The sequence below is a fragment of the Hypanus sabinus genome, chromosome 4 (assembly GCF_030144855.1).
Source record: "Hypanus sabinus isolate sHypSab1 chromosome 4, sHypSab1.hap1, whole genome shotgun sequence".
Taxonomy (NCBI): Eukaryota; Metazoa; Chordata; class Chondrichthyes; order Myliobatiformes; family Dasyatidae; genus Hypanus; species Hypanus sabinus.
The window spans coordinates 6,114,682-6,140,469 of NC_082709.1; the positions used below are offsets into that span (position 1 = coordinate 6,114,682).

General features: G+C 41.1%; 1 protein-coding gene across 2 annotated transcripts in view; it reads right to left on the minus strand.

Annotated features, from left to right (window-relative positions):
- ccdc93 (coiled-coil domain containing 93) overlaps nucleotides 1–25,788 on the minus strand; it is a 79,022-nt gene that overhangs the window by 40,359 nt on the left and 12,875 nt on the right. Inside the window, exons 3-11 of one of the 2 annotated variants that reach the window (XM_059966310.1) lie at nucleotides 20,800–20,894; nucleotides 20,052–20,163; nucleotides 16,843–16,941; nucleotides 11,043–11,099; nucleotides 6,789–6,889; nucleotides 3,169–3,205; nucleotides 2,679–2,765; nucleotides 1,522–1,572; nucleotides 228–263 (exon numbers count right to left, since the gene is read on the minus strand). In XM_059966310.1, coding sequence (XP_059822293.1) covers nucleotides 228–263; nucleotides 1,522–1,572; nucleotides 2,679–2,765; nucleotides 3,169–3,205; nucleotides 6,789–6,889; nucleotides 11,043–11,099; nucleotides 16,843–16,941; nucleotides 20,052–20,163; nucleotides 20,800–20,894 — 675 coding nt within the window. The remainder of the gene's footprint in view (nucleotides 1–227; nucleotides 264–1,521; nucleotides 1,573–2,678; nucleotides 2,766–3,168; nucleotides 3,206–6,788; nucleotides 6,890–11,042; nucleotides 11,100–16,842; nucleotides 16,942–20,051; nucleotides 20,164–20,799; nucleotides 20,895–25,788) is intronic. The other variant, XM_059966311.1, reaches the window with a different exon arrangement.

The following is a 25,788-nucleotide window of genomic DNA, read 5'->3' on the forward strand; positions in this document are numbered from 1 at the left end:
TATCATTCGAAAGGAAAAATATCTTGAGGGATAAAGCAGGTGCTTAGCCATGCTGTCAAATATTATGGGCTGGCAGATTCTCACATTTAACACTCATTATTAACAGCATAGCTTCACAGTCAACTACTACTTTTGAAGTGCTGGGAAGAGAGAAAAGGTTAGGTATAGTATAAACAACATGGATCAAATTTATCCTTGAGAGCTGCATGCAGCAACACAATTCCTACCACGTTAATGCTATGGCAGCAATAATCTGAAGAAACCTAATTTGATATAAAAGACAATTAAATCCAGGAATATCAGACAAATACTTCAGAATGGAAATCAATAATATAATGCTATAATGTATAAATGCAATTACAAAGAACTGAGCAATAACATGTACTTATAAAGCACTCTGAACATTGACAAATACTGCTTGGAATTTCAAAGGTGTAAGAAAAATGGTTGGTGCCAGATGAACTGTAACAAAGTAAAAAATTCAACCATCCCAGCAACCCTAATCTAATCAAGGGACAATTTACAATGACCCAGTATGTCTTTGGACTGCAGGAGGAAACCAGCAGATAGGGTTGCAAGGGAACAAGGAAACTGCAAGCAATAAAGAGGAACAAGAGGCAGAAGATGCTTGAATCTGAAGCAAAAACATAGGACTTGCTCCCACTCGGAATTGTTGATGTACATAGTATAAATGTTTTTTTTTAATATAAGCAATGCCCATTACTCCGCTGGCATTTAGGACAGCAATGAAGATCCTCCAATGAAGATCTGTCTGTCCTTGGCCATATTCTATATTGTGCCCCAAGTGTGGTTCAGGGTCCTCGTTTTTTGCCTCTACGGTATGGTGTCAAGTTGTCTTTGGTCTCATGCGTTTCCTCCAGTCTTCAGGGTCCAATAGACTGCTTGGTCTTGGTGGTGTGCGGGGTTTATTTTATCATGTCAGTAGCTTCCTCTTGGTTTTCACTACTGTCGGTCATGTAAGTCCAGGTGAAGACTCAGAAATACCATCGCACACAGATATAGAAGGTTTTTTCATTGCTGTTTCCAACCCTGAAGCTGGAGGACCAATGGACCACTTTTAGTCTGGCCTCTACTCTCTGGACTGTTTGGCATGGGTGACCCTTCCAAAAGTCAAAGCATAAAGCCCTGACTCCAGCCAGCATAGCTCTCCGGGTCATTGAAACACGCAAACTTCCAAACCGTACGACAAAGGAGCAGTCCTCGTGGAGGACAAATGTATTTAAGTAAAGATTAAGTCCATAAGAGAGAATGGAATTTAATGCTGAGGAGGAGAAAAATAAATAGATTTTTGATAAATAATTTGCATCTGTGGTAGACACCTTAAACAAGTTATAGGTTTAATGGTTGTAATACTGGGCTAATAACCCAAAGAACAGTTCCAATGCTTGGAAATTGAGATACTAAACTCCTACAAGCATCTAAACTAAGAGTAATTTACGCAAGTCAAAGCCTTGAGAATAGAATCACAAATGCTTAACAATAATGCGTTTGAAATTATACCTCTTCTGTTGCCATTGCTGCCATTCCTGTCATCAATGTTTTAATGCGAAGCTGCAATAGCAGAAGTGGAAATATTAATATGAGTAAACATTTAACATTGTAGAGCAAACATAAATATAGTCTAACACAGGGAACTTAAAACATTTATGAATTATCTCAATATCTTAACCTATCAGTTAAGTACAATTCAACCTGCTCATTCTGACAACGTACACAACTACTCAGCATAAAATGATCTTAAAATTTTATACATGTTGATGTGCAAAAATCTGGCCAGGTTTGCAACATCGCTACACCCTTATAAACTGGAATGCAAACACCACTTTCCCACCTCTCTATTCAGGCCATTATTTCATTTCTTAGTTTCGCAAAAAAAAACTACAATTGCAGCTAAAGCAAGTGTTACATTTAAAGAAAGTCATAATTTACTTTGGTTACAGTATCAATGCAACAGGAACAACCTTGACCTTGGTGGTTGCTGTGCTGTTGCAAACCTAGTTTTAATTTGTTATGTGACAGATTGCAAATTAGCCTGCCCAAGTAGTATTTGCATAATGTGCATCAAAGGATATAAAGTTCAGATTAAGTTTATTATCTAAGTACATATATGTCACTATACAACCCTAAGATTTATTTCCTTTCAGGCATTTACAGTAAATACCAAGAAACACAATGGAATCAATGACACACCACACACAACTTGTGCTCTAGAACTTGCCGCGCCTCTAGCCGAGCTGTTGCAGTACAGCTACATCGGCATCGAACTGGCAATGTGGAAAATTGCCCAGGTATGTCCTGCACACAAGAAATAGGATAAGTCCAAACCAGCCAATTATCACCTATCAGCCTACTCTCAATCATCAGCAAGGTAATGGAAGGAGTCATCAACTTTAATTACACATGTAGTTAAAAAAGAAATAAATTCACCCAAATACTATTTTCTCATGAGAATTGTTCTTACAAGAACCTTGGCTAAACTATGTACTGTCTAAGAATCTGTTAGAACTAGTAACCTGAAATATATGCAAATTAGAAAGACATGGCCCATGCTTTGAACTGACAGCAAACAAGCTGTAAAGGTATAGCATATTAAAAGGCAGAAAAAGGCATATATTGCTGCTTTTCCCATCACAATATTTGAATACATTGTTGTCTACCTCTTCAACAGCTTCCAGATCATCTTCAGACGGTTCAGTCATTCCAACTGCCAGCCCTGTTGGCAAAGTACCTTTTTTGTCTTCAGTCTGTAATGTCATGTTAAAAGTTACAAAATATTATGCAAATCACCATACACCAGCCCAAAATGACTGTAGTAACTGAGAAGCACTAACATCTAGCCTTTCAGTCAGACCATGAGGAGCTAACACGTGACAGGTTTCAACAAATAAACACCTCACATCGAGGAAAGCACTAAACAATAAGAAACATATCTACTTTTCAAAGAGGAATCACAAACTAATATTTTTAAAATCCTATATGCAAATTTCTATAACCAGCATAAACTGAAAACAGTACTTAATAATTTTATAGATTCAAGGATTCAAAGCTTTAATCAATTGACCATTTACACTGAGGAGCAAAAAATGGAAAAGATTACAAAGATAAAAATGAACTCTCATGAATAAATTACTTTATATTAATTCTTACCTTTTCAGCTTTAGATTGCTTGCTGAAACCATACTTCCTGCAGAAACAATGAGTTTGGGGGAAAGTAGGTGAAGAAAACAATTAATACAGTACATTCAACTGATCAGAAACATCCTCCACACTAGCTCTACATAACAAACATAGATTACATTAATGTGACAAATTAGCTGTCACCACATTCTGCACCCAACCACACAAATTATTTGAAACAGCCCAAGCCAGCTGTAATAAGCAGGATAAACTTCCAAAACTCAGGGCTAATCAATTGCTAATTGTTTAAATATTATCAACTGTAGATGGGGTTGGGGGACAGTGGGTGACAAACCATTGAGTGCATTCAAGACCTTTTCACAGCGAGGGAAATTGGGATGAATGCAAGTTTGATGAGATAAAAAGTCAACCATGATCTAACGCAGGGGTTCCCAACCATTTTTATGCCATAGATCAAGCATTAACCAAGGGGTCCATGGACCCCAGGCTGGGAACCCCTGATCTAAGCAAATGATGGAACAAAATCCAAAGGGTTGAATGGCCCATACGTTCTTCTATTTCTTAAGTTTATATTTATTAATAACCCTCCATTAGCTTTATACTTCCTCCCCTATTATTCACCTGCACCTTTTGTAATCACATCCTTACTCATTTGGGCCAAAATCAGAACCACAATTCCCAAAATCTCATCTAGCTAGTAACTGAGTATATTCATATTATCTTGAGATATATACGAGTTAAATTTACAATGCAAATTTAATTTGCTGCAAATTTACTAATAATTAAGAAACCAACTATATTAAATTTGAGCAACAATGAAGGTTAAAAATGCACTAGCTTTTTAAATGTGATAAAGATTGCTTCAAAATGAAATTTTGTACTAAATACTTACATGAGGGAATCAGGAAAGCTAATGAAAATGAAAAATGTCAGAAAATAACAAAAAGGAGTGAGAAAATAAAGTTTTAACATAAAACAGGAAGAATAAATTGTAAGTAATTGAAAAATCTGGTAGCCATTAAAATCAGTAATATTGAAATAAAAGTAAGAGAAAGGCAGTGGCAAGGAAAGAAAATATCTAGGTATTTGCTGATAATAAATTACACTATAAAGAACAACAACACTTATTCTAAATCTTGTTAAGAAATATTGATGTTAGTCAATTTCAAATATTAGTTTATACTCAAGTTCGCATGCAGTTTTTAAGTTGCATTTCTTCCCTGTAGCTAATCATTCTGACGTTGAAGAAATTATTAAAAATCAGACTTCAGGGACAAAATCCTCTTGGTAAAAAAATATTTAGCTTATTTACTATTCACTACTTCTTTGAGAGCCCAAAAGATGGAAGTGGTGATCCACTGTGGTTTATGTTAAATGTACTTGTACAGTGCATGGCAGGTTCATTGAGGTTACTACAACAATTAACCCATAGGATTTTGGTGGTGAGGTTGGGTCTGGGGAAAACAGCAATATCAATAATCGGGAAAGGTTGTTTAACAATCGCCTGTAGGATATCATCATTGTCTGCCAGTTACGCCGTGCAAAGGCCACATATCATCATCGTGTGCCGTGTCATATTGCCCATGATTATTCGGGGCTAATTTTTCCTTACATAAGTGGCTTACCATTGCCTTCTTCTGGGCCGTGTCTTTATAAGCTGGGCGTCAGTGGCCACATAACCAGGACTTCTGATATGCCCCAGCTGCTCATACAACAATCCATTTCCTACTCCTATGCCTTCAAGTGACCCTGATTGGAGGTGGGGACCAAGTAGGTGCTACACCTTGTCCAAGGGTGACCTGCAGGCTGCTGGAGAAAGGAGCATCTTACACCTCCTTTGGTGGGGATGTACACCATCTCCACTATGCCACTCAGCATTTAGATCTCTTTAAAGGGTACTAATGAAGCACAATCAGAAATAAACACAAAAATGGTTACTGTTATTTAGTTCTCTCTGGGATTTTGCACCACATTAAATGTGTCAACTCTTGAGGTGCTCAGAATAATTCTGTGAAGGAGATTATTTAGGAAAATGAGCATTCATATAATAAAGCCAATGTTGTATCATGGACTTGAATAGTTAATGGTCAAAATTTTATCTGTCCATGATGCAAGTATGAAATGACTTGGTGCTGTAAACTTTTTCTATAGCAAGTTCCAATACTGCAAGAACTTGTTTATCTACAACCATCTCTTAAAAAATGAAAGTCAACCATTTGGTTAAAATATTTAGCACTGTGTTTGCAGATTGTTGCTAGAATCATTCTTCCTGAGAAGAAAGCCAAGCATAATTTGTGTTTTAATTTCATCCATTCACATGAGTGAAAATTAATTGGTAGAGATGCATCCCTACCAAAGGAGGCGCAAGGCTTTCCTCCCTCTGCTAGCCTGCAGGTTACCCTTGGGCAAGTTGCAGCACCTGCTTGACCAACCCCCAACCCCCTGATCAGGGTCACGTGAAGCCATGGGAGCAGGTGGTGGACGGTCGTATGAGCAGCTGGTGCATATCACAAGTCCCAGTTATGCAACCACTGCTGCCAGGCAGACAATGGCTGGTGGGGTCACCCATCTTGTAAAGACACTGTCCAGAAGAAGGTGATGGCAAACCACTTCTGTAGAAAAATTTGACAAGAACAATCTTGGTCATGGGACCATGATCACCTGTGTCATATGACATCGCACATAATGATGATGAAAATTAGTTTCTTGAAGAAATGTGCATAATTAGCTATTTATTAGTGCCAGTCAACTTCTGGCATCAACAACTACAGAGCCTTCCTAGTTAAGTTTATGTTTTTGTGCATCAACCATTACTAAAGAGCACACCTACTTGTTTCTGGATTAATCTGCTCTGAATAGGGCAACATTCCCAACCATTATTATGCCACGGACTCCTACTGTTAATGAGGGGTCCATGGACACGAGGTTAGGAACCCCTGCCTGAGGGATCCAGAAGCAACTATTAGTTGCATTCATTTTCATTACCATATCAAAATGAATGCAACTAATAAAGCAGTTATTTATTGGTTATGATAACTTATAGCACTGTTTGGAATTGACATTGTGAAAACTCACTATCAAAAATTTTACACTGAAGCAAAAACCACTGACGATTTTTAACTATGGAAACAGATACTAAATTTTATCGTCTTTAAAATTACATATACTTAAGATTGGACTAAACATCGTTTTACTAAAGCAACCTATCCCAAAGTGAGATAATGATATAACTTTGCAACATTTATCTAGTAACAGAGGAAACTATTGAAGATAATTAATGCTCCCATGAGTCGGCCTCCATCCTACACTGCAACCAAGAATAACTTCCTGAGAAGTTGAAAATACATTGAATTCTTAAGGGTTGAAAATGCAATGTATATAATAACTGACTCCAAAAAGATGACTGGTAAAGCTTATTCAAAAATATACGCCTATGTACATCATAAGGTTTAACAACATCTTTCAGAATATAAAAGATCTTAGACAAACTGCATTCTGAAGGCAAAAAATTACCAAAGGCACAAGGTTAGCCTAGAATTCAACTACCCTGTAGGCAGAGACTATCCTAACTGAAGTAGTCTTAAAAAGGCCTACTATTTAAAATTAAAATTCAATATTGCAAAGCATACCGGCCAAACTCTAGAAGGGTAGAATGGACTCTCGATTCTTCATCAACCAATTCGCAAGCTCCAGCTAAACGTTTATACTTGCGTTGTGGTTTATAAACATCCTTTGAAAACCAAAGAATTCAAGAAATGATGAACATGTGACCAACACTAAGCAGAATACATTTATATTGTACTATCTCTGTAATTGTGAAAAGATGTAGGTTGCTTCACAGAAGCTTTATCAAGGTTTGACACTGGGATTAGGACCAATAACCTAAAGCTTTATCAGAGGGGCAAAATTTGAGGAGCATCTTAAAATGAGGTAGAGAGGTTATTAGGGCTATTAGGGTTATTAGGGTTATTAATCCCGGTGATTAGGGCTTTGGTCAGTCTTACCAGTAGGGCAGTAAACAGCAACACCAATGCCAGTTGCTGGGACAAGAACAGTCTTTTGCACAGTACTGAGGTAATTTTATGTATTGCATTGTACTGCTGTCACAAGAAATAAAATCATGACACATGTTAATGATGCTGAACCTGATTCTGATATGGGTCTCTATGGTGGACTGAGGGTGGGCAGAGGGCAGGGCAAGGGGAATCATGGTTGGGAAAAGGGGAAGAAAGAGGGGAGTGAACAGGAAGAACCAGAACATTGTTTGGAATCAAATGACCTTGCCTGAAGTCTCAGGGCTAGGTGTCTGCATTTATGTCTCCCGCCCCCGCCCCCAGTGTTCCTTCTCTGCCACCTCCTGTGGCTCTCCACCCTCACCATTCCCAACATCCTTTGCTCCCACCACATTTACAAACTCATTCTCTGCTCCATGGTGAGAAATTCAGTCTAAAGCACTCTAGCTATATATATATATATATACCTAAGGCTTTGGGCACAGGACTGTACTTTCAAGAATAGCAGATGGTCATTTAAAACTGAGGTACATCAGAACTTCATAGAGAGTGGTAAATTTTGGGAATTCTTTATCTGAGAATTGTGGAAGCTAGGCTATGGTGGGGGGGAAGACTTAAAGACATACTTCTATTTTTGAAAGAACAAGGAATTGAACACTATGGGAACCGGCAGAGAAAAAGAGATGAGGCATGGGGCAGATCATCCCTGATCATACTAAATGGCAGGGCAGACTCAGGGGCTCCTAGGTCATATCTTCACAGCTAAGAACAAATAGTTCTGTTTTCCCAAAACTGCCTCTCCCCCAATCATATTTATCATCCTTCAGCTTATTGTCTACTCTTTACTTGAGTACCTGCAGGCCCTATTATTAGAATCAAGTGCATGGCACTTACTAACCAATAGGTGGCACCACACTTACAACTTGAGTACAGACCAATAGGTTTAAAGAACATTTATAAATTAGTTTATGCTCAAAGTTAAAGCCAAAGGCTGCTGGACAGCCATATGCCCTTCAATCCCTGCAAATTTAAACATACATGATGCTGCTGCGCCAAGCTTGATACTAGGGTGAGAGTTTCCTAATTATCCTAGATGGCAGTGCTTACCGCCACAGCGTCTTACATCTCTCCAGTCCGTACCACATGCACTGTGAATATCTGTTTTGAATGGACTGGAGTAAGACCGCAATCTCGTTGTGTTGATCAATGACAATAAAGTTCCATTCTATATACCACCTATTTACCCTGAAAGACAGGCTTGCATTGAGGCAAGCAGAAGCAACCGACTTAGGTTTCAAAACAATTCCCTCAGCAAACTTGGCAAATAATGGCTATTATACCTTCAGCGTGAGCACGAGAACAGTTGGATACATAAAACTCATTCAATACCTCCAAGTAAGATAAAATGATTACCGTAAATTCCTGACTATAAGCCGCTACTTTTTTCCCACGCTTTGAACACTGCGGCCTATACTACGGTGCGGCTAATGCATGTTTTTTTTTCATGCCGCCAAAAACATTAACAGTAGACCAATAAAATTGATGAGTAGTTCACAGAGGTCCAATGAAATTGTACGATAAATCAAGCGCACTTTCACAATTAAATTATTGTAAATCAGTCATTTGTACTCACCCTCATCAACATGGAAAACACTCGAAGAAAAGCATATGATGCAGCTTTTAAGTTAAAGGCGATCAATCTGGCGGTTGAAGAAGGAAATCGAGCTGCTGCACATAATCTTGGCATAAATTAATCGATGTTGAGACGGTGGAGACGCCAGCGTGAAGAACTGAGTCAATGCAAAAAGACGACAAAAGCTTTCAGAGGTAATCATAGCAGATGGCCCGAACTTGAAAACTTTCTTGAAGACTGGGTTAACACACAGAGAGCAGGCAGCCGCGGTGTTTCCACCGTACAGATCAGACTGAAGGCTAAAACAATCGCCACCAAAATGAAAATAGAAGATTTTAGAGGTGGGCCATCGTGGTGTTTTAGATTTATGAGACGAAAAGGCCTGTCCGTCAGGTTACGCACGACTCTGTGTCAGCAACTCCCTCCCGACCACGAGGAAAAACTTGCTAACTTCCGCACATTCACTCAAACAAAGATAGCGGAGAATTCCATCGGGCCAGATGATATCATAAATATGGATGAAGTACCTTTGACCTGCCTCTCACTCGGACTGTTAATAAAAAAGGTGACTCATCCATCACACTGAAAACAAGTGGCCATGAGAGAACGCATTTTACTTGTGTTCTGAGCTGCACAGCATCCGGACTAAAGCTTCCACTGATGGTGATTTTTTAAGCGGCTGACAATGAAAGTTCAGTGAAAGCTGCCATCAAGAGTACAAACTCAATTCCAGCTGTGATTCCTGGGGGCACCACAAAGTATTTGCAGCCACTGGACATCAGCGTGAACCGGGCATTTAAAGTGGCGCTGCGCGTTGAGTGGGAGGCTTGGATGACGAGTGGCGAGAAATCCTTTACCAAAACAGGACGCATGCGAAGAGCATCTTTAACTCAAGTCTGCCAGTGGATCCTAAATGTGTGGAGCGGTGTCACAACTTCCACCATCACCAGCGGGTTTCGAAAGGCTGGACTGCTGCGTGATGAAGAGGACCGCGTGCGCTCAAGTGAGAGCGACAACGAAGAGACTGAAGTGAGTGACGAGATCCTGAGGTTTTATTCAATTCCGACACTGAAGGACTTTGATGGTTTTAGTGCGCAGGAGGAAGATGAAGAAGGCGATCAATAACTTTTCCTGGTAGGCTGCAGTATATATATTTTTTTTACCAGTCGTTAGGAGATATTGGAATGTTGTTCGTGCACTGTTCAGTAAAAAAATATACGCAACGTAATTTGTGTACCGATACGTATGTATATTTAAAAGTAGCTGTGTTACAGGCACTGTTCGAAAAAAAGCATTTGCAATATATATTTGTTTATGTTACCATACGGATTTAATTAAAAGTTAAAAAATCCTCACGTGTAATATCTTTCTGTGTAAATATCTCATATTACAATGTGGGACACCTGCGGCTTAAAATCCGGTGCAGCTTGTACAAGTACAAAATTGATTTTCTTTCTAAAATTAGAGCGTGCGGCTTTTAATCAGGTGCACTCTGTAGTCTGGAATCTACGGTAATCCAAAATGATCTTTAAAACAAGGAAAATTAATCTGCAGAAGTAAGAACACAGGGTAACTGGATTGTCATATGACCTGGTAAAGGGGAATGCAAAGAGTAAGGATAGAAAGATCTCTTTGTGGTTGGAAGCTTGCAACCTGTGGTACATTGCAAGCTTGCATATGAGTTGAAAAATCAGTAGCACCATAGAGAGCGGGGAGTTGTATGCTACAAGCCAACATTGATCACTTGGGAAGACGGGTAGAACAATGAGAGATGAAATGCAATCGAGACAAGTGTAAGATGATGTATTTTGGGAGGACTAACAGGGTAGGATATACACAATGAATGGCATAGCTGAGGGAATATTCATGGAGGGAGCTGGTATACAAGATCCCAGTAGGTGATCACATATATAGATTAAAGACTGAAGAAGGCATATGGAATAATTGCCTACAATAGTCAGGGGAAAAACAAAATAAAAGCATGGAAGATAATGCTACAACTAATAAACACTGGTTAGGCCACAGCGGGCTACTGTTAGAGCTTGGGTCATCACACTGTATTAATTGCATTGGAGGGTACAGAGGAGATTCAAATCAAAAGTGCTTAGGATGAAGGCAAATTGTAAATTAAATTGAAGACTTTAATTAAAATGTTAACAATAATGGTGCTGGTATTACACTTTTCTTCCTCAGTGCTTGAAATAAAATGAGTAAAAATCTTTATATTCTCTACTTACAGATACTTCTATAACTGTTTTCATAGCTTTATCTTTCCTTTGCTTGAAGTCATCATCCTAATTCAAAAATAAAATATTGTATCATATGGTTTAATAAATTATTTAATTCACCATGCATTTCTCACAGAAGCAGCTAGAAGCTAACTGAACAGTAGCATTTAATTTCTCTGAGCATCTATTTTCAGATACTTAATTCAGTTGATGGATTAATCCATCAGATTATTGATTAGATTCAACTTGATGCTGGAAATTCAAACAACAGACAAAATGCTGGTGGAACACAGCAGGCCAGGCAGCATCTATAGGAAGAAGCACTGTCGACGTTTTGGGCCGAGATCCTTCATCAGGACTAACTGAAAGGAAAGATAGTAAGAGATTTGAAAGTAGTGGGGGGAGGGGGAAATGCGAAATGATAGGAGAAGACCGGAGGGGGTGGGATGAAGCTAAGAGCTGGAAAGGTGATTGGCAAAAGTGATACAGAGCTGGAGAAGGGAAAGGATCATGGGATGGGAGGCCTCGGGAGAAAGAAAGGGGGAGGGGATCACCAGAGGGAGATGGAGAACAGGCAGAGTGATGGGCAGAGAAAAAACAAGAGGGGGGGAAAAAAACTAAATATATCAGAAATTGGGGTAAGATGGGGAGGAGGGGCATTAGTGGAAGTTAGAGAAGTCAATGTTCATGCCATCAGGTTGGAGGCTACTCAGCCAGTATATAAGGTGTTGTTCTTCCAACCTGAGTTTGGATTCATTTTGACAATAGAGGCGGCCATGGATAGACATATCAGAATGGGAATGGGTCGTGGAATTAAAATGTGTGGCCACTGGGAGATCCTGCATTCTCTGGCGGACTGAGCGTAGGTGTTCAGCGAAACAGTCTCCCAGTCTGCGTCGGGTCTCACCAATATATAAAAGGCCACACTGGGAGCACCGGACACAGTATACCACACCAGCCGACTCACAGGTGAAGTGTCGCCTCACCTGGAAGGACAGTCTGGGCCCTGAATGGTGGTGAGGGAGGCAGAAGGGGGGGGGGGAGGGAAAGTTGTTCTTGGTAGTGGGATCCCGTTGGAGGTGGCGGAAGTTACGGAGAATATATATATATTTATTCCCATTCTGATATGTCTATCCATTGCCCATGGCCTCCTCTACTGTCAAAATGAATCCAAACTCAGGTTGGAGGAACAACACCTTATATACCGGCTGGGTAGCCTCCAACCTGATAGCATGAACATTGACTTCTCTAACTTCCGTTAATGCCCCTCCTCCCCTTCTTACCCCATCCCTGACATATTTAGTTGTTTGCCTGTTCTCCATCTCCCTCTGGTGCTTCCCCCCACCCTTTTCTTTCTCCCGAGGCCTCCCGTCCCATGATCCTTTCCCTTCTCCAGCTCTGTATCACTTTTGCCAATCACCTTTCCAGCTCTTAGCTTCATCCCACCCCTCTTCTCCTATCATTTCGCATTTCCCCCTCCCCCCACTACTTTCAAATCTCTTACTATCTTTCCTTTCGGTTAGCCCTGACGAAGGGTCTCGGCCCGAATCGTCGACGGTGCTTCTCCTTATAGATGCTGCCTGGCCTGCTGTGTTCCACTCACATTTTGCGTGTGTTGTTTGAATCTAACCAATCCTGCTTTAGAGCAATAAACAAAGTAAGAAAGCTCACAGAGTAGTGGGAGAACATTCTGTCAGAGGGCACGATTAGAACGACATAGCAGGAGAGCAAATAGCCACCCATGTACAAGGCAATAAAAATAATAAAAACAGGAGATTACCTCCTGCAACAAACGGCTGTAAAAAAAAGTAATACGTATCTCCACATCATGCTCTACAGCAGAAGGGAACTAGAGAACTGTCAAATATTGCAGAATTGTATGCTTGCTATGGTTTTAAAATGTTGCCATTTCATCATGGCTGATCCAATTTTCCTAGCAGCCCCAAAGTCTTGCCTTCTCGCATCCGTTCATATCCTGACCAATTGAGAACCTATCACACTCTGCCTTAAATATAAAGACTTGGTTTCCACAGCTGAGATGGCAAATAATTCCACAGATTCACCACTCTCTGGCTGAAGAAATTCCTCATCTCCATTCTAAAAGGATGCACCTCTATTCTGAGGATGTGTCCTGTGGTATTAGGCTCTCTCACCATAGGAAACATCCTCTCCACATCCACTTTATCAAGGCCTTTTACCATTCAATAGCTTTCAATGAGGTTATCCCTCATTCTTCTGAATTCCAGTCAATTCAGGCCCAGAGGCATCAGACGCTCTTCAAATAACAAGCCTTTCAATCCTGGAATCAATGTTGTGAACCGCTTTTGAACCCTCTTCAATTTCAGTACATCCTTTCTAAGATAAGAGGCTCAAACCTGCTCATAATACTCCAAGTGAGGCCTCACCAATGCTTTATAAATTTTCAACATTACATCCTTCCTTTTATAATCTAGTCCTCTTCAAATGAATGCAAGCAACACACACAAAATACTGGAGGAACTCAGCAGGCCAAGCAGCCCCTATGGAAAAGAGCTCAGTCGACGTTTTGGGCCCAACCCCTTCTACAGGACTGGAGAGAAAAAAAAGATGAGGAGTAGAGTTAAAAGGAGGGAGGGAGGGAGAAACACAAGGTGATAGGTGAAACCGGGAGGAGTAGGGGTGTAGTAAAGAGCTGGGAAGATGATTGGTGAAAGAGATCCAGGGCTGGAGAAGGGGAAATCTGATAGAAGAGAACAAAGGCCAAGGGGATAAAAAGGGGGGGGAGGGGAAAGGAGCTCCAGAGGGAGGCAATTGGCAGCAAGGAGATAAGGTGAGAGAGGGAAAAAGGGATGGGTAATGGTGGTATGGGGGGTCAATACTGGAAGTTCGAGAAATCAATGTTCATGCCATCAAGTTGGAGGCTACCCAGATGGAGACCGACCTATCTTGCTACCCATCTATACAAAACGTTGTACCTCCAACCTGAATGTGGCCTCATCGCGACAGCAGAAGGGGCCATGGATAGACATATCAGAATGGGAATGGGAAGTGGAATTAAAATGTGTGGCTACTGGGAGAACCTGCTTCTTCTGGTGGACAGAGCGTAGGTGCTCAGTGAAGAGGTGTCCCAATCTACATCGGGTCTCACCGATATACAGGAAGTCACACTAGGAGCACTGGACACAGTATACGACCCCAACACTCTCACAGGTGAAATGTTGTCTCACCTGGAAGGACTGTTTGTGGCCCTGAATTGTAGAGAGGGAGGAGTTGCAAGGGCAGATGTAGCCCTTGTTCCACTTGCAAGGATAAATTCCATAAGGGAGGGATGAATGGACAAGGGAGTCGCATAGGAAGCGATCCCTGTGGAAAGCAGGAAGTGGGGTGGTGTGTGGTGGGGTGGGGGGGGGGGGAGAGAATGATGTGCTTGGTGGTGGAATCCCATTAGAGATGGTGGAAGTTGCGGAGAATTACATGCTGGACGCAGAGGCTGGTGGGGTGGTAGGTGAGGACAAGAGAAACCCTAACACTTCTCTGGTGGCAGACATTTGTGAAAAGGAAGATATGTGGTTGAGGACAATGTAAATGATGGGGGAAGGGAAGCCCCTTTCCTTGAAAGAGGGCATCTCCTTTGTTCTGAAATAACAAGCATAAAAAGAATTGGTCCCAACACATACATCTGGTGTTCATCCCCTTTCCCCTCTCCATGGCCTTCTGTCCTCTCCTATGAGATTCTCCCTTCTCCAGCCCTTTATCTCTTTCACCAATGGACTTCCCAGCTCTTTACTTCACCCCTCAGCCTCTCCTGCTTTCACCTATCAATTATATCTTCCTGCCCTCCATCCACCTTCTTACTGTTTCTTCTCACCTTTTTTTTCCAGTTCTGATGAAGGGTCTGCCCAAAATGTCAGCTGCTTACTCTTTTCCATAGATGCTGCCTGGCCTGCTGAGCTCTTCCAGGATTTTGTGTGTGTCGCTCTGGATTTCCAGCATCTGCTCTTTACTCTTATTTGTGATGGAATCGAAGGGGTGTCATTCTTCAAAAGAATTCCAATAGATTTGTCACGGAAGATTTTCCCTTCAGGAAACCATGCTGACTACGGCTTATTTTAGCATGTGCCTCCAAGTACCCCAAGACCTTATTAATCAAGTCTAACAACTTCCCAACTATTGGGGTCAGACTAACTGGCCTATAGTTTCCTTTCTTCTGCTTCTCTCTCCCTTCCTGAAGAGTGAAGTGACATTTGCAATTTCCAGTCTTTTGGAACTACTCCCGAATCTAGTGATTCTTCAAAGATCATTCCTAATGTTGCCACAATCCCTTGAGCAACCAACTTGTCAAAGACCTTCTGGAAATCTATGTACACAACATCAACCAATTATGCTTTGTCTATCCTGCATGTTATTTCTTCAAAGAATCCCAACAGATTTGTCAGTGAAGATTTTCCATGCTGCGGAAATCATGCTGACTACAGCCTAATTTATCACGTGGCTCCAAGTACCCTGACAACTCATCCTTAATAATCAACTCTAACATCTTCCCAACCACGGAGGTCAGACTAGCAGGCCTATAGTTTCCTTTCTTCTGCCTCTCTTCCTTCTTGAAGAGTGGAATGACATCTTCAATTTTCCGGTCTTCTGGAACCATTCCAGAATCCAGTGATACTTGAAATATCATTACCAATGCCTTTATGATCTCTTCAGAGCTCTGGGGTGTACACCATCTAGTCCAGGTGTCTTATCTAACTTCAGACCTTTCAGCTTCCCCAAGAACCTTCTCTTGTTATGGTGACTTCACACGCTTCATGCACCCTGACACCTGGAACTTCTACCATACTGCTAGTGTCTTTCAGTGAGGACTGATGCAAAATAATTATTCAGTTCATCCGCCATTTCCTTGTCCCACATTACTACCTCTCCAGCATCGTTTTTCCAGTGGCCTGATATCTACTCTCGCCTCTTTTACACTTCATGAATCTAAGTTTTGGAATCCGCTTTAGTATTATTGGCTAGCTTACTTTCCTATTCCACCTTTACCTTCTTAATGACTTTAATTGCCAAGTGCTGGTTTTTAAAGGCTTCCCAATCCTCTAACTTCCCACTAATCTTTGTTCTGTTATATGCCCTCTCTGTCTTTTATGTTAGCTTTGACTTCTCTTGTTAGTCATGGTTGTGTTATCTTTTCTTCAAAGTACTTCTTCCTCTTTGGGATGTTTATACCTTGTGTCTTCTGAATTGCTTCCAGAAATTCCAGCCATCATCATCCATCTCCATCATCTCCATCTTTTCCAATCAATTCTGGCCAACTCAACTCTCATGCCTCTGTAATTCCCTTTATTCCACTGTAATTCTTCCCTCCACTAGCCTGCAGGTCACCCTTGAGCAAAGTGTAGCACCTGGTTAGCACCTCCCCCCACCCCAAATCACGTAAAGCCATGGGAGTAGGTGGTGGATGGTCGTATGAGCAGGTGGTGCATGTCACAAGTACTTGCTATGTGGCTACTGATGCCAGGCGGGCAATCTCAGAAGAGTATTGATAATAGCTGGGATTACTCATCTTGTAAAACACCACACAGAAGGCAGTGGCAAACCACTGCAATAAAATTTGCCAAGAACAATCACAGCCAAAGACTGTGATCTCCCAAATCATATGACATGACTGACACATAATGATGATGATGAGTGGAGATACTTACAAGTTTAACTTTTAGAAAGTTTTAGTAGATACTTCCTCCAAAGTACAGGACTAGGTTAGGAAATAATACTGTATATTGAAATACCTATATCATTACTACTTTGTTCAAAAACTTAGAGTAAACAGAACACTCACCTCAAGCAGACTGTGTGTCTTCTGAAACTGAGATATTGAAAATGCCCGAATATAATCTCCCATCTCTTCTCTGGTTTCAATAGCACGTTTTACCAACCACTTAAAAATAATAACAAAATGTTACTCAGTAATTGGTGATAACATCTCTACTTTGCCCTTGTTCTTAATATTATACAAATTAAAAGTTATGTCGATTTTTAAAAAAATTCCCTCTGCCTTGCCCACAGAAATTGTGTGGATAATATTGGATTTACTAGATTTTCACTTAGAAGGTGATAATAGATCTTAAAGTTCCTCGATGAAAGAAAAACTATCCCATATAGCAGATGATGTCCAGTTTATGAAAGGAACACTCAAATTCTGAGACAAAGAAAACATCAGATTTTTTATGCAATAAAGATGACAACACTGTAATGTGTTTGAGGAGTGACAATATAACCAGTAATACACATTGTACTAAAATCCAGTAATTTTATCTACTAAAAAAAAATCACAAAAGCAGATCCTTTGCTGGCTGCTTAATACAGCTTGATAGCTTTCATTATCTGTCTAGTACAAACAACTGTCTTTCATTTATAAGATTACACAAACTATTACCCACCTATTCAACATTAAAAGACAAATTATGCTGTCACTTAATTTTCTATTGTAAAGAAAAATAATGACCTACAAATTTGCAAACTAGACCAACTCAAGTCACAGATTTTTTACAAACACAAAAACACTCTTTACCCACTCTTGTCCATGCCAGTGCAGTCTTGATGTCCAACCTTTTACCTCCACAGATGCATCTTAACCTGTTGACTTCTGCCAGCAGTTTCCTTTTCACTCCATGACAATGTTTTTGCCTATCTACGGTAATCTTATTTGCTTGCACTAGATCCGTATCTATCTGTGTTATACGTAAGTACCTGTTTAAATACCTCCTTAATATTGCCATTATATTTAGGACGTCCAGGGAGGGGTAGCACCTCTGGTGAAGGGATTTGTTTCCATTCCAGGGCAGCTCATTCACTTTTGGTCTCCACTGGACTCTCAGCTCCAAGAAGCTGTTTGCATGCAACAGCAAGCACACCCCAGTACACTGCTTCGACAGGTAGGCTGACCAGGTGAGGGTAGCTGGTGGTTTGGTGAAGTTAGCTCCGGCGGTTTGAGCAGATGAGATCGACAGTGCGAAGGCGGTGTTGGAATGTTCCATGGAGAGCAAAGGGCATGACAAGGCACAGAAAATGTCATGTTATCCACTGCAACCAAGGAAGATCTCAGTTTGTGACATTCGGTTGTATCAGTGGACCCGGAGTGCGGTCAAAGTGGAACTGCCCCACAGCAAAGTTTTTCCACTTTAAAAGCTCTCCCGCACAGGTTTCCTATCAATGTCAAACATGATGGACAACCATCATCTATCACCTCCACTGGCACTCAACCACTCCCCGTGTGGAAAATCATTCATAAAACCATAGAACGATAGAACACTACAGCACAGAAACAAGCCTTTTGGCCCTTCTTGGCTGTGCCGAACCATTTTTCTGCCGAGTCCCACTGACCTGCACCTGGCCCATATCCCTCCATACACCTCTCATCCATTACCTGTCCAAGTTTTTCTTAAATATCAAAAGTGAGTCTGCATTTACCACTTCATCTGGTAGCTCATTTCACATTCCCACCACTCTCTGTGTGAAACCCCCCCCCCCCCCAATGTTCCCTTTAAACCCTTTAAACTTTTCCCGCTTCACCCTTAACCCATGACCTCTGGTTATTTCTCCCCTAGCCTCAGTGGAAAAAGCCTGCTTGCATTCACTCTATCTATACCCATCATAATTTTATACACCTCTATCAAATCACCTCTCATTCCCCTACGCTCCAGGGAATAGTCTTAACCTATTCAACCCTTCTCTATAACTCAGTTTCTCAAGTCCCGGCAACATACTTGTAAGCCTTCTCTGCACTCTTTCAACCTTATTAATATCCTTCCTGTAATTAGGTGACCAAAACTGCACACAATACTCCTAATTTGGTCTCACCAATGTCTTATACAACTTATATAAAGCTTATATAAAGCTCTCTTTACGACCCTATCTACTTGTGACGCCACTATTAGGGAATTATGTACCTGTACTCCCAAATCCATCTGTTCTACTGCACTCCTCAGTGTCCTACCATTTACCTTGTATGTTCTACCTTGGTTTGACCTTCCGAAGTGCAATACCTCACACTTGTCCGCATTAAACTCCATCTGCCATTTTACAGCCCATTCCTCCAACTGGTCCAAATCCCTCTACAAGCTTTGAAAACCTTCCTCACTGTCCACTACACCTCCAATCTTCATATCATCAGCAAATTTGCTGATCCAATTTGCCACATTATCATCCAGATCATTGATATAGATGACAAATAACAATGGACCCAGCACTGATCCCTGTGGCACACCACTAGTCACAACCACTCTCTGGCTTCTCCCATTGAGCCAATGTCTAATCCAATTTACTACCTCTCCATGTATACCTAGCGACTGAATCTACCTAACTAACCTCCCATGCGGGACCTTGTCAAAGGCCTTACTTTCAATGTACAAGCTTCTTGTTTTGATCATTAGAATGCCTGAAAGTATTTGCTTGCAGAACCTTCATGTACTTTTACCTCGAAACTTGACTAGTCAACATATACCTGCCAGATCCTCTATTTTAATCTCTAAAACACCTGAGATCTTCGGAACCTTTGCTCCACGCAACCTGACATACTAAACTCAGCCTTTCCCCCCTTGTTTTCAAAACACACTAATGTCATCGCTGTCTAAATTCTTATAGCCATTCAAGCACCAGTCCTTTGATCTGTTCCCAATTTTAACCTCACCAACTTGTATCTGAAAATTAGTACACTAACATTCCTTCCTTAACTCTGTCCATCTTTCTTCCTCTAAGAACATTGCTCAAAACTTCTGATTATTGCTCTCTCAGAGGTTGATGCCAAATATTATTTAACAGCATTCTTGTGATAGACTGCAACTTATAAAGATGGTATTATATATACACAAATAGTTTTGCTCACGTATGGAATATAATTAATGTTAAACATTTTAGCATGCAATTTTCAAATCCAGAAGCAGTTTTTTCATTGAGGATTGTAAAATATTCATTAAAAATCCATTAACAGATAGAAAACAAATCGAAAAGAGGTTTTATTACCAAAATTTCTTTGGTAACATTACTTACTTGTACAACAGGGAATATGTGTATGAAATCCAGACCCTGAATTTGATGTGGTTCCAAACGGTGCGGGCACTTCATGTTTGGCAGCACAGACACAATTTTCTCAGTCAAGGCTCTAAATGTGTGTTAGAGTAAAAATGTAGTATCTTTCAAGTGGGCTGAAATATTTATTGTGCTATTAAACACTAATACATAAAATCATATTTGTATTACTTCAAAAATACCAAAACGTTTGGGGATTAGGGGTGGGGGAAAGAAAGAATCCTACAGAATATTTTTACAAGAAAGAAACAAGATTTGTAGCTCAAATTGATAGTTAAAAATTAGTTATGGTTCTTAAACTAAAATATTCACTTCTAGGTTTTCACATACATTTTCATTGTTCAATAGTGCAACCTCCTGCAGCCGTACATCAGCCCACATCCTTTAGTCCCCAATCGTGACCTTCACTAACTTTGCTCATTTTCACAAAATTTGACTAAATTTACCTCCCTTCACTTCACTCTGATATTCTTCTAAAACAGTAGTTCCCAACCTGTGGTTCACGAACTCTTTGCTTAATGGTATTGGTCCACTGCATAATAAACTTCGGGAACTCCTGCTCTAAAAGAATCCACAACACTTGCTAATTTAGTTGGTATTACTTGGCCTGTTCGCATCTACGCCAAGAAACTCAGGCACAGAGCTTTTAAAGGAGTACAGTATAATTATAATAAGCCATAACAATTTTTAAAAAATATTTTAAACTTACATTTTCTGACCAATTGTAGAATTTTCTTGAAAAAGCAAATCAACATCAATATCAAAGTTGCACGTTGTAATACACCATGTCATACCACCCACTACCTGTGGAGAAAATTTGTCCTTCTTAGAAAACTCATAAACTATTTCTGTAGCATTTTTAAATGCTATTTCATTTTTAATTTTTTAAATTTTTAAACTGATTTCATAGAAAAAGTGTAATTGATCATTGACTGATAATAGAAATTGATCATTCAATATCAGTGTTTCATTTTGAGTACTTACAAGTAAAAATAACAATTATGAAAGCTAGCAAACAATATCAAAGTGGATAGTAAAAGCCTTTTCAAGTATGTAAAAAATAAAAGAAAGATGAGAGTGAATATAAGACCACTAGAAAATAAAGCCAGAGAACTAATAACAGGGAATAAGAAGATGGCTGATGATCTAAATTAGTATTTTGTATCAGTCTTCACTGTGAAAGACACCCCAGATTTTGAAGGGTGCGAGGGAAGAGAAATCAATGCAGTTACTATTATAAGAGAGAATGTGCTCATAAAGCTGAAAGCCTAAGAGCACATAAGTCATCTGGGTCAGATAAACAATAGACAATAGACAATAGACAATAGGTGCAGAAGTAGACCATTCGGCCCCTCAAGTCTGCACCGCCATTCTGAGATCATGGCTGATCATTCACTATCAATAGCCAGTCCCTGCCTTGTCCCCATATCCCTTGATTCCCCTATCCATCAGATATCTATCCAGCTCCTTCTTGAAAGCATCCAGAGAATTGGCCTCCACCGTCTTCCGAGGTAGTGCATTCCACACCTCCACAACTCTCTGGGAGAAGAAGCTCTTCCTCAACTCCTCAACACAGAACATAGAATAGTACAACACATTACAGGCCCTTCGGCCCACAATGTTGTGCCGACCCTCAAACCCTGCCTCCCATATAACCCCCCACATTAAATTCCTCCATATACCTGTCTAGTAGTCTCTTAAATTTCACTAGAGTATCTGCCTCCACCACTGACACCACATTCCACGCACCAATCACTCTCTGAGTGAAAAACCTTCCTCTAATATCCCCCTTGAACTTCCCTCTCCTTACCTTAAAACCATGTCTTCTTGTATTGAGCAGTGGTGCCCTGGGGAAGAGGTGCTGGCTGTCCACTCTGTCTATCCCTCTTAATATCTTGTACATCTCTATCATATCTCCTCTCATCCTCCTTCTCTCCAAAGAGTAAAGCCCTAGTTCCCTTAATCTCTGATCATAATCCATACTCTCTAAACCAGGCAGCATCCTGGTAAATCTCCTCTGTACCCTTTCCAGTGCTTCCACATTCTTCCTATAGTGAGGCGACCAGAACTGGACACAGTACTCCAAGTGTAGCCTAACTAGAGTTTTATAGGGCTGCATCATTACATCGTGTCTCTTAAACTCTATCCCTCGACTTATGAAAGCTAACACCCCATAAGCTTTCTTAACTACCCTATCTATCTGTGAGGCAACTTTCAGGGATCTGTGGACATATACCCCCAGATCTCTCTGTTCCTCCACACTACCAAGTATCCTGCCATTTACTTTGTACTCTACCTTAGAGTTTGTCCTTCCAAAGTGTACCACCTCCCACTTCACCGGGTTGAACTCCATTTGCCACTTCTCAGCTCACTTCTGCATCCTATCAATGTCTCTGCAATCTTCGACAATCCTCTACACTATCTACAACACCACCAACCTTTGTGTCGTCTGCAAATTTGCCAACCCACCCTTCTACCCCCACATCCAGGTCGTTAATAAAAATCACAAAAAGTAGAGATCCCTGAACTGATCCTTGTGGGACACCACTAGTCACAACCCTCCAATCTGAATGTACTCCCTCCACCATGACCCTCTGCCTTCTGCAGGCAAGCCAATTCTGAATCCACCTGGCCGAACTTCCCTGGATCCCATGCCTTCTGACTTTCTGAACCTTGGAACCTTGTCAAATGCCTTACTAAAATCCATGTAGATCACATCCACTGCACTACCCTCATCTATATGCCTGGTCACCTCCTCAAAGAACTCTATCAGGCTTGTTAGGCATGATCTGCCCTTCACAAAGCCCTGCTGACTGTTCCCTGAGGAACCATGCTGAACTGCTCCGTGGGATTGTGAAAGAGGTAACGTTAGAGGCAACAGGCATTAGCAATGATCTTTCAAAAATCACTGGACTCTGGCATGGTGCCAGAGGACTGGAAAACTGCAAATGTCATTTCACTCTTTAAGAAAGGAGGAAGGCAACAGAAAGGAAGTTATAGACCAGTTAGCCTGATCTCAGTGGTTGGGAAGATAGGACAAAGTCAGCATGGTTTCCTTCATCTTGTCTGATGAACCTGTTGGAATCTGAGATTACAAGTGAGATAGATAAAGGGGATGCAGTGGTTGTTGTATATTCGGACTTTCAGAAGGCCTTTGACAAGGTGCTACACGTGAGGCTGCTTACCAAGTTAGGAGTCCATGGTTTTAAAGGAAAGTTACTGGTATGGTTAGAGCATTGGCTGATCGGTAGGAGGCAGTGAGTGGGAATAGAAAGATCCTTTTCTGGTTGGCTGCCAGTGACTAGTGGTGTCCCATAGGGGTCGGAGTTAGAACTACTTACAGTCGGCCCTCCTTATCCGCAAGTTCAACCAACCGCAAATCGCAAAAACCCAGAAGTGCCTTCCAGCAATTGTCGTTTGAGCATGTACAGACTTTTTTCCTTGTCATTATTCCCTAAACAATGCAATATAACAACTATTTTACATAGCATTTACATTGTATTAGGTATTATAAGTAATCTAGAGATGATTTAAAGTATACGGGAGGATGTATGTGGGTTATCGTGGATCGGGATCGAAAAAAATCAGAAGTCAGAACAAGTACATCTGGTATTATTTAGCGTCCATTAGTCAAATGTTTGTCTTCGTATATAGTATATATCTTACCTTTCCATGCATATAAAACACTTAAGAACGTATGTTTTAGTGCCGGGCTTGGGAACGGAAGTTCTCTGGACTCAGGACAGACCGCTCCAGGGCGCACTGTCCACCGTGCCGGGTTGATGTGGAGGATCATCGCGTTGCTTAGTAATAATTGTAGCTTTCATTGGGGCAGAGCCTTTCTCACTTTATCCTTTAAAATTGTTCCTATTGTTGACCCGACGTAGCCTAACACTTTTCCAATGACCAATGGCGCTTCACCTCTTTCCAATCGTTTTATTATTTTCGCTTTATTTTCAATTGTTATCGTGATTACTTTTGTGAACAGAAACACTGCGGATTCAGACCTCTGCCGTTGGGTCCTAATGTCCACTGCACTGAGATAGGTTAATTAAGGTCTGGGGTTCCACTGGGTCCTTAGATCCACTGCATTGAGACAGACTGAATAAGGGACTTGAGCATCCGCGAATTTTGGTATCCGCGAGGGGTCCCGGAACCAATCCCTTGTGGATAAGGAGGGCCAACTGTATTTTTATGCAAAGAGACTTTTGGAGTACGCCACTTGGAGTACTGTGATCAGTTCTGGTCACGTTACTACAAGAAGGATGTGGATACTATAGAGAGAGTGTAGAGGAGAGTTGCAAGGAAGTTGCCTGGACTGGAGGGCATACCTGATGAAAATAGATTGACTGTACTTGGACATTTCTCCTTGGAACAATGGAGGATGAGAGGTGACCTGATAGAGATGTACAAGATGATGAGAGGCATTGGTTGTGTGGATAGTCAGAGGCTTTTTCCCAGTGCTTAAATGACTAATGTGAGGGGGCATAGTTTTCAGGTGCTTGGAAATAGGCACTGACAGGATGTCAGAGGCAAGATTTTCACACAGAGAGTGGTAGGTGTGTAGAATACACTGCTGAGGGTGGTGGTGGAAGCAGATACAATAGGGTCTTTTAAGATCCTCTCAGATAGCTACATGGAGCTTAGAAAAATAGAGGGCTATGCACTAGGGAAATTCTAGGCAGTCTCTAGAGTAGGTTACATGATCGGTACAACATTGTGGGCCGAAGGGCCTGTAATGTGCTGTGGATTTCTATGTCCTTTGTTCTATGTTCCTTGTGCAGAACACTCTAAAGGTTAACTTGCAGGTTGAGTCAGTGGTGAGGAAGAGAAATACAAAAGATTGGTCGGCTGGTGGCGCAATGGCATCAGCGCTGGACTCCGGAGCGAAGGCTCCCGAGTTCGAATTCAAGTCAGGCCACCCCCGAGCACGTTTTCCACCCGTGCTGGGTTGAGCATCGAGCTAGCCACTCAGCCTCGTAAAAAACACAAGGGTCGAGTCAGGAACATTCATATTGTGACCCGGTTAATCCGACAGGAGACCAATCCTAACACCACGCACCAGAGAAGAATGACTGACTGTCTGGTGCCACATGCTAAAAAAAAGCATTCATCTCAAGAGGTCTAGAAAACTAGAGCAGGTTTGTGATGCTTTATAAGGGACTGGTAAGGCCTCACCTTGAGTACTGTGAACAGTTTTGAGCTCCTCATCTAAGATAAGATGTGCTAGCATTGGAGAGGGATCAGAGGAGGTTCACAAGGATGATTCTAGGAACAAAAGGGTTATTATACGAGGAACGTTTGATAGCTATGGATAGATAATGTCAGTGAGTCTGCACTCACTGACGTTTAGAAGGATGAGGGGGTATCTCATTGAAACATTTCAAACATTGAAAGGCCTAGACAAGAGTACATATGGAAAGAATGTCTCCCATGGTGGGGGAGACTAGGACAAGAGGGCACAACCTCAAGATAGAGGGGTGTCCATTTAAAACAGAGATGCAAAGAAATTTCTTTTGCTGGAGGGTGGTGTATTTGTGTGCTTCATTACCACAGGCAGCTGAGGAGACCTGGTTGTTGGTTGTATTTAAGGCAGAGCTTGATAGCTTCTTGATTGTACATGGCATTAAATGTTATGGGGAGAATGCTGGAGCGTGGAACTGAGGAGGGGAAAAAAAGGATCAGCCATGATTGAATG